The sequence below is a fragment of the Suncus etruscus genome, chromosome 17, assembly GCF_024139225.1.
Source record: "Suncus etruscus isolate mSunEtr1 chromosome 17, mSunEtr1.pri.cur, whole genome shotgun sequence".
Taxonomy (NCBI): Eukaryota; Metazoa; Chordata; class Mammalia; order Eulipotyphla; family Soricidae; genus Suncus; species Suncus etruscus.
In genome coordinates, this window is record NC_064864.1 from 30,358,404 (window position 1) to 30,368,036 (window position 9,633).

General features: G+C 44.5%; 1 protein-coding gene across 1 annotated transcript; it reads left to right on the forward strand.

Annotated features, from left to right (window-relative positions):
• Nucleotides 1–677: 677 nt before the first annotated feature.
• Nucleotides 678–6,884, forward strand: LOC126033703 (neuropeptide Y receptor type 4-2-like). The gene is made up of 2 exons (XM_049790713.1): nucleotides 678–826; nucleotides 5,507–6,884. The coding sequence occupies exon 2, from the start codon at nucleotides 5,546–5,548 to the stop codon at nucleotides 6,671–6,673; it is 1,128 nt and encodes a 375-aa protein (XP_049646670.1). The 5' UTR covers nucleotides 678–826; nucleotides 5,507–5,545; the 3' UTR covers nucleotides 6,674–6,884.
• Nucleotides 6,885–9,633: the final 2,749 nt, after the last annotated feature.

A 9,633-nucleotide genomic window follows, 5' to 3' on the forward strand; every position in this document is an offset into this window, starting at 1 on the left:
AGGGGGTGAGAGAAGAGAAGAGAAGAGAGAAGAGGAGGAGAGGAGAGGAGAGGAGAGGAGAGGAGAGGAGAGGAGAGGAAAGGAAAGGAGAGGAGAAGAGAGAGGAGAGAAGAGAGAAGAGGAGGAGAGGAGAGGAGAGAGAGAAAGGAGGAGAGAAGAAGAGAAGAGAGAGGAGAGGAGAGAGGAGAGAAGCGAGAGGAGAGAGTGAGAGAGGAGAGAAGAGAGGAGAGAAGAGAGGAGAGAGGAGAGAGGAGAGAGGAGAGAAGAGGAGGAGAGGAGAGGAGAGAGAGAAAGGAGGAGAGAAGAGAAGAGAGAGGAGAGGAGAGAGGAGAGAAGCAAGAGGAGAGAGTGAGAGAGGAGAGAGAGGAGAGAAGAGAGGAGAGAGGAGAGAAGAGAGGAGAGAGGAGAGAAGAGAGGAGAGAGAGAAGAGAGGAGAGAGGAGAGAGAAGAGAAGAGAGAAGAGAGAGGAGAAGAGAGAGACAGAGAGGAGAGAGAAGAGAGAGGGGAGAGAGGGGAAAGAGAGAGGAGAGAGAGAGAAGAGAGAGGAGAGAGAGAGGAGAGAGAGCTTCACGCATGCACACACGCACACAGAAAGAGCAAGAGAAGAGAGACGCACAGTTCCTAGTTCCAGTGTGCTGACGCGCCGGCCAGGTTGGGAGAGGAGACACCCACATGCAAGGCTGCAGCTGAGAGCAGCCAGCCAGTCTCCGCAGTAGGGCGTCCAGAGCGTCCCGGGGGCGGGCGCGGGCGGCAGCGCAGGAGGGAGGCGAGCGCACAGCCGGGCGGCTCCGCAGGGCGGGCACCCAGCTTCCAACTGCCGGAGCAGGTGAGTCCTTGGGGATCCTGGGGTAGGTGACTGCACGGAGGGTCGGGACGGATTGCTTAGGATGCCGAGCGTGCCCTGGGCTACCAGACTCTGGCGAGGGGCGCCAATGGGCACCCAAAAGCCTAGACCAAAGGGGCATGTCGCGAAATAGCCTGGGGCTCTGGGTTAGGACTCCTGAAACTCCAGAACGCATCAGGGGGATTTGGACACACATCTTGTGAACTTCAGGGGCAGGAGAGGGGCACACTGCAAATACCTGGGCACCATGTGTAAGGAGACAGGATCTGCCTGTAGGAAGATTCGAGAAACAACCAACGTCCATCCTGACCTGGCTGGGAGTTGATGCTATTTGCAGTTTGCAATTTCACCCTTGGCAGATGTGGAAAGCAGGTTGTAAGGGATGGGGCCACGACTTGTACAATAGTCTGGCACCCCCAGCTCAGATTGGAGTCTCACATAGGTTGAATGGCGAGCACCTGTGGCCTCTGAGTCCTCCCTGGGCATCTTTGAGGGAGTTGGTGGGTCAAGGATGTGAGGTCTGTCCCTGAAATGTGTGTACTGTGTGTGCTTCAGCTCAGCAGCTCTAAGGGGGTGCATTCAAGTGATGGAATCCAGCCTTGAAGTGCTGCAGGTACAGCTGCATGGCCGGAAGCAGGCACACTGCTTTCTTACTGCTTACTTAGCCTTCACATGCTTGTATCTCCCCTTGTGTGTCACTGTGATGTTGTTGGCAGTATTAGAGTCGGTGGACGAGAATCGGCTCTGAGATTCCAAATGGCGTTGAAGGAGGCAGTTTATAGGAGGCAATTCTAGTGTCATTAAGTCAGGGACCCTTCCTTGTTGTCTGCTCAGGCAAGAAAATGGAGTGAAGAGGCTCTGGACTGTCTTGGAGCTGCCCAAGGAAGCATGTTTGGTGTATAGCCTATTCTTGGGTGTAAAACACTTTTTTTTTTTGGCAAGGTGACACCTTCTAGCAATTGTGTGGTTTCACACAATTCAGCCTTTCCTGACCCTGAGCTAAAATATTTTAGTCCTATTGCTGGATCTGTGGTTTCCAGACTCCTCCTCCTCCTCCTCCTCCTCTTCCTCCTCCTCCTCTTCTTCTTCTTCTTTGTCTTCTTCTTTGTCCTTCTTCTTCTTCTTCTTCTTCTTCTTCTTCTTCTTCTTCTTCTTCTTCTTCTTCTTCTTCTTCTTCTTCTTCTTCTTCTTCTTCTTCTTCTTCTTCTTCTTCTTCTTCTTTGTCTTCGTCTTCTTCTTTTTTCTCCTCCTCCTCTTCTCTTCTTCTTTCTCCTCCTCCTTCTTCTTCTTCTGCCACACCCAGTGATGCTCAAGGGTAACTTCTGGCTATGTGCTCAGAAATTACTCCTGGCTTGGGGGACCATATGGGAAACCTGGGATTTAAAAATGATCTAGTGAGGGCCGGAGAGATAGCATGGAGGTAAGGCATTTGCCTTGCATGCAGAAGTTTGGTAGTTTGAATCCCGGCATTTTCATATGGTCCCCCGAGCAGGCCAAGAGAGATTTCTGAATGTAGAGTAAGGAGTAACCCCTGAGCGCTGCTGGGTGTGACCTAAAAATCAAAACCAAAAAAGAAAAATGATCTAGTGAACTTGGGGATTCTTCCTGTGAACTTGTGAGGGATTTGAATCATTGCCACCTTGCCCTGGAGTTTGCATCTGGAAATCTTCAGTCCCTGTATGCAGAATCCTGTCTGTGATGGTGGTTCAGTGTCCTATTTAAGCTGGGGATCCAGAGTGGTTTTTTTATGAGGAAGTTCATAGTCTCAGCTATGATGGGGGTGCAGAGTCTTGTCTAAGATGGGGGTGCAGTGTCCTGTCTATAATGGGGCTTTTAAATACTCTTCTGAAACTTCCACATCTGCAACTTCATTTGGCAAGTTTTTCTCATTAAGGGTCTCCCCATCTTACTCCCCATTCCCTCCTCATCCTTCATGCCAAAGCTGCTGAGAGTGACTTATTTGGACCCATGTAACTAGGTGATCTTATCAGCAGTGACTGTGAAGGGGTCCCTATTTACCGAAGACTTTCCCTTATGTTAGCTCTTCATGGGTTCTCTAGAAGATCTTTGCTGCTACCTTCAGCTATTTCCCTACTCTCCTTATTTTTGGTTTCACCCAATCTGTTCTCTGTTTCCAAGTTGTCTTTCTTGATTGGATTGATCTTACCAGCCAGTTTTCAGTAGCTTATCCAGTAGTCTTGGTTTGGTTCACCTCACCAGCCTTATTGTTAATGATTCTCTTCTTCCTGCTCTAGGTTCCAGTTATTCTAAATTGCTTGTTCTCTGAGTTGCTGTTCTTTCTTACCTTGTCATGCTGTTCCCACCATCTTAATTTTTTTTTCTACCCTATCAATTTGGATGGCTGACTCCTTCAACTTCTGAATTGTGGATCAGTATCATTACTTCTGTCTTCTCCCTAAATATGTCTAAGAGGACAGAATTCCTTAGGCATTTTACTTAGGCTAGTATGGACAAAGGGAATATAATATTTAGGTTCAGCTATGTACCTCGTGTTCAGTGCCTCTGGTTAGGACCATGTAATTAATTTCTTTAGCGCTTGACTCTAGCATAGGGCTTGATATATGTTTATTATACATTCATTATGTGAATACATTAATGAAAACAATTATGTACATTTTCTGGATCCTCTCTGCCCCATCTGAAAACTATGCTCTGATCAAACTATTTATAGCTAGTTTCAGCCCACCAATGTTACTTCTTACTCTTTACTCAGTCTTGGTTTATGGTAGCCAGAGTTTTTTTTTTTTTTAATCCCTTTTGCTACTCCTGAGCACAGTATACCTGCCACAGTTTCATGTGCTGGCCACTGTCTTTTGGACTCAAATCCTGGAAACTTATACTGGCCCTGGTGTTTAATTATATCATTTTTAATTCCACATAATCCCCTTGGCCAAAAGACTATGGCGCCAGAAAACTTTTTCTGCTTCCAAGATCTGGTAGCCAAAATAGTCAGATTGTCAAATTTATGATTCCATTGTATAAAACTGCATTTCTTAGTTGGGGTCATATGATCTTTTAAGGAACCACAGGGTACTCCAAGGGTATCTCAGGTGAAAATGAAGGGGCTATTAAATGAGTTTATAGGGCCAGCTCATAGATCAGGAGGACCACAGGAATCCAACAGGACAAATTGGGGTCACATTTGGAAAATGGTTGAGAAACGCTAGTCTATGTGACTAAAGTGACTCATCTTTATAATATGGTGAGTAACCTTTGTGATAGCTGACAGATTTTACAGATTTCTTAGTAAATTGGCCATACTATATTAAAAAAACTCTAGCTTGATTGTGAAGAATCAAATCTTCATGTCTTCACAAGTAGACATGACATGTGTGAGACTTAAAATATATCTCAAATAGAAATTTATCTAGGAACAGTATATATCAAAATGGGATCCAGACACCACATTGGTCAGAATCTTATGGATCTTTTGTTAAAATACTGCACTACATCCCAAATGTATTTTATTGCATTTTCTTATGAAGGGATCTGGAATCTTCACCCATACTATACTCAAATGATTATGTTGCTTGTTGAATATAAATTTCTTGTGGTACTGATGACTGTAAGCAAACTCATGAGAATGTGTATATAATGGCATAACTCTATGACAAGATATCTGTCACTTGCATTACTATCTGAAGGTCCTAGAATACTTCCAATTTTAGTATATGGGCTGCTGAAGCGAGCACAGGTCCTAGAATTCTTATTGGGTATTGTTAGGGGTCCTTTATGCCAGAGAATTACCAGAGGGAGAGACAGGCTATGCCAGGGCATAAAAATATGAACAAGGGGCCCGGAGAGATAGCACAGAGGTGTTTGCCTTGCAAGCAGCCGATCCAGGACCAAAGGTGGTTGGTTCGAATCCTGGTGTCCCATATGGTCCCCCGTGCCTGCCAGGAGCTATTTCTGAGCAGACAGCCAGGAATAACCCCTGAACCCTGCCGGGTGTGGCCCAAAAACCAAAAAAAAAATATGAACAAGGCTGCCATGTTTGATAACTTAGTTGCTTCTTGTGATGCAAGTATAGGAATGGGGAGGACTAAAAACATTCCATGGCCATGGTCAGGGTTGTACGCATGTGGATGGTTGGGAAGAGATAGAGTATGTATGAACAAGGATTTGCATGCCTGACAGTTATTGGGTCTACACTTTGTAATCTGAGAAACAAGGCTGGCAGGGTAGGTAAGGGCTGAGACCAGGTGCATGTACTGTATAAGTCTCAAGGTCTTGTATCTGTCCTAAAGGAAATGAATTGCCATGGAAGCAACTAAATATTTATGTACTTTGTGACAGTTGTTGCTGTCTTTGGATAAAATATAACAAAATAATTCATATTCTCTAAAGAATTTGTTCTTGAGCCAATTCACCAATTGTCTTATTGTCAATTCAACTTCCTTATCCTAAAAATTGACTTGAATTGACTGAATCTGAGAGAATTTGTTGGATAAAACCTGACATCAGATTCACTCGTCTTTATTTCTATTACCCATCAGTGTATGACTATGGGCAAGTTACTTTTCATCTCTGAGTCTCAGGCCCTCTCAGTTGGGATGAAAGCAGCCATGAATGTTTCTTCCTGACATCTACCCCTAGATTAAACACAATGTCCATATCTATGTATCATTTGTTTCTTTGCAGGTGTCATCACTGAACATCCTAAAATCACCTCAATCCATCATGAACATCTCTCATAACCTGACCTTCATGCGCTCAGGATTCCTGCAGGGTCAAAACAGTAGCAACTCACAGGGCATCTCATATAACATCTACGAACACTGTCAGGATTCTGTAGACTTCATAATTTTCATTGCTATTTTTTATAGCATTGAGACCATTGTGGGGGTTCTGGGTAATCTCTGCCTGGTATGTGTGATCATAAGGCAAAAGGAAAAGGCCAATGTGACCAACCTTCTCATTGCCAACTTGGCCTTCGCAGACTTCCTCATGTGTCTCATATGTCAGCCACTCACTGTCACCTATACCATCATGGACTACTGGATCTTTGGTGAGGCTCTTTGTAAGATGTCATCTTTTATACAGTGCATGTCAGTGACAGTGTCTATACTCTCACTTGTCATTGTGGCTCTGGAGAGGCATCAGCTCATCATTAACCCAACAGGTTGGAAGCCCAGTATCTCCCAGGCATACCTGGGTATTGTGGTCATCTGGCTCATTGCCTTCCTCCTATCCTTGCCATTCCTGACCTATAATGTTTTAGAGGGTGTCTTTCACATGAATCATTCCAAGGATCTGAAGTTTCTGGAAGATAAGTTGGTCTGTATTGAGTCTTGGCCACAGGACCACCACCGTATTATCTACAGCACCTTCCTGCTTCTCTTTCAGTATTGTGTTCCTCTGGCCTTCATTCTGGTCTGCTATGTGCGCATCTACCAGAGACTGCGGAAGCAGAGGAAAGTATTTCATAAGGGCACCTGTAGCTCACGGTCTTGGCAGATGAAGCGAATTAACATGACCCTTATGGCGATGATGGCTGCCTTTGCTGTTCTCTGGCTTCCCCTGCATGTGTTCAATAGCCTAGTAGACTGGTATTATGAGGCTATTCCCCCCTGCCATGAAAACCTTATCTTCCTGGTATGTCACCTGCTTGCCATGGCCTCCACTTGTGTCAACCCTTTAATCTATGGCTTTCTCAACACCAACTTCAAGAAGGAAGTCAAAGCTCTTGTGCTGACTTGCCAGAAGAGAAGCCCTACGGAGGAGTCAGAACATCTTCCCCTGTCCACAGTGCACACAGAGGTCTCCAAGGGATCCACGAGGCTCAGTGTCAGATCCAATCCCATTTAAGCAGAACTAAGACTTTTTGCTGCTAGCTATGTGCATTGCTAGGCTGCTCTCTCTGTTAAGAGGGCACAATGTAAGCTGGGGATGGCATTTAATATTTATTGATTTGCCAGGGGCCCATACAAACTGTCAAGAGCTGTGCATTTCTGCATCATGAAGCATAACATTCTATTGGCTCAGCTGTTTAACTCTGAGAGAATTCTCAGTCTGAACTCTGCCGGTCACAGGATGCCTTGCAATTTGAGAGGATGCCAAAGTTGGAAATGGCCTGCTGATAGACAGTCTTTATTCTGATAACTCAGAAATAGGTATACAATGTGGAAACCTAGGAGCTTTATCTCCATTGATGAAACTGTGAGATTCCTTTGAAGCAACCAAAAGAGAACGTGCAATCAGATATCTGAATTTTGGTCAACCCTTAATCTCAATGAGCGGTGATGTTTGTGGAGAGCTTTAATCAATCATAACTGATAGTTGAAACTGATTCTAGGGAAGACAAGACATGGGAATTACTGACATATAATGTCATCTGATGAGGACTGGTCCTAACACTTGGATCCTAACACTTCTCCACAGGATGAAAATATTCCAGAGCAGCAGGATTCCCAGTTTTTAAGCCCAAATCTATTTTTATAAATTTTCACTACATCCTCCCTCTACTATGGAAATAGCCTAAAAGCTCTGCTTATTTAGACTATGAACAACTTGAGAGCAACACTTGATCAGTAGCACTTGTGTCCTTCATGCCATAGCTAAGAAATACAGCTATTTTTTTTTAAAGATAGACCATATTGAAGACATTTCCATTAATTGCTCTGTTGCAACAGACACCCTGTTAACCACATGTCCAGTGTGGGAAAGTTGTGTGCTACTCCACAGTCAAACTTTCTTGCTTGTCATACTGACTTTGGGCATGGCAATTGGCCATGGATCCTATTGATCAGCCTTGCTAATATTGCAGAGGCCTATTGAACTCAAGGCCATGACTCCAGTCTTCATTCCACTTTTTGACCACTGAATGGACCTGCCATGGTAAATAAGCCATGCTTCTTCAGAAGCCTCTTCAGAATTTTGTTTTTCTCAAAGGCCTTCCATATTGAAAGGGCTGTGTCTGGCTTGTGGCGCACTGTCTGAACCAGGAGTGTTCCCACTTCTTTCATCTGGCTAGGGAAAATGGAGAAAGAGCTACAGTGAACAGAATGTTCTATCCAGAAAAATCACTTCCATGTCTTCTGGATGCTGAGTTAGGTTTAAGGTTTAATATCTGTGTGAACTGGACAGCCTGTCCCCGCTGGGAAGGAAATGTCAGGATCACTCCTCAATGGCATGTTTGGGACTCACTTAGCCTGTTCATAACTCCCCATTCAGTAGAGTAGACAGTGGTTTATCTACTGTGTCCTACCCAGAGCTAGGTATGCAGATGCTCAATGCTGGCTGTACTTGGGGGGCCTGGGAAAGGATCTGGAAGTAGGAGCTTGAACTTTTCCTCTAGCCATCCCTAGGGTCTGACACTTGACTCAACCTGTGCAGCATTCCACAAGAGGATGAGCCAATAGGTCCCTCTGGGATTGATTTGTTCTGCCCAGCCTTTAGCCACAAATTCCATTCTGTTCTCTTGTTCACCTTTTATCCTTTCTTTGAGGACAGATTCCAGAACCACTCTATTGGCTGCAGCTTGGTTTTGTCCTTTGGTGCCATCTGCTGCTGGTTGCTCTAGATAAACCACCTGTCAGCGGAGCCTGAATCTCTGCCAGCAAGATGCCAGAACCCATGCCTGAATCCATGCCAGCAAGATATCAATGGCCAAAACTCTCTAAGGACTTGGGTCCAAAGATTCTTACAGTTCCTAAGCAATTGCTGGAATTTGCATTTTATCACTTATTTCATGGTGCCACCATGTCTGAAGACAAGAGTTCTTTTGGCTGCTGCATGCATGATATTAGGAATCGGAATGACGATTGTGATGGTGGTTCACTCAATGTCCTTTGTGCTTACACTGCCTTGCTTAGGTTAACAGTTTTTCTCTTGCTCCCAGTTCCAGAAGATTCAAGACAACTCATTAATTACCCAGAATATTGCCACTTGCCTGCTCAGATCAGCATCCTCAGTATCATCTGGAGCTGAGTAGATTATCTCATTTCCCACCCAGAACCTTTAGGTTCAGAATTCCCATTTGATCAATCTTGATGTCAAATATGTACTTTGACAAACTGCTCTAAACAGAGAGTCCTGGTGAGCACTTAAGACACCCACTGTGTAGTTTAGAGCAGAATTTTAGGACCTTTAGTTCTGTAGAGACAGCTGAAGGGGGTTACTGAAAAAAAAAAAGCCAGATTCAATTTTTTATGGTTAGTTGTATTCTGGCCACATATGGACATATTTCTTGCCTTATTTTTCCTTCATAAATATTTGCCAAAGGAACTGTTTGTATAACTACATAGTTAGTGAACATACCCCTTTATAGTCTGCTCTATTTCACTTAAAACTGTGCCAGCAACAGTTTTCCATCCTGCTGGATGTTATTTTTAACAACCGATTAGGAGTTTATAAAACTCTCTGGTGAGAGCTGATACCTCTGAACAGCCTTTCTTTCCAGCTCCAGAGGGCTTTACTCGTGTCCAGCAAATGAATCTGCTCCAGAGAAAAGGCAAAGAGTCTTTTTGGAGGCGCATCTTGGCTGAAATAGGAGACTGAAATTGGAGACTCACCGACAAGGACTGCCTAGGAACCCTAAGCGAATCCCAAACTATCAAATCCTGACATTTTTTTTGTTTTTGTTTTTGTTTTTGGGTCACACCCGGCAGCGCTCAGGGGTTACTCCTGGCTCTAGGCTCAGAAATTGCTCCTAGCAAGCTTGAAGGACCGAATGGGATGCCGGGATTTGAACCACTGTCCTTCTGTATGCAATGAAAACACCTTACTTCCATGCTATATCTCCAGCCCTGCTAATTTTTTTTTTAAAA

Bases quoted from the DNA above. Each gene is read 5' to 3' on its own strand.
- LOC126033703 (XM_049790713.1), top strand. From the start codon at position 5,546: ATGAACATCTCTCATAACCTGACCTTCATGCGCTCAGGATTCCTGCAG.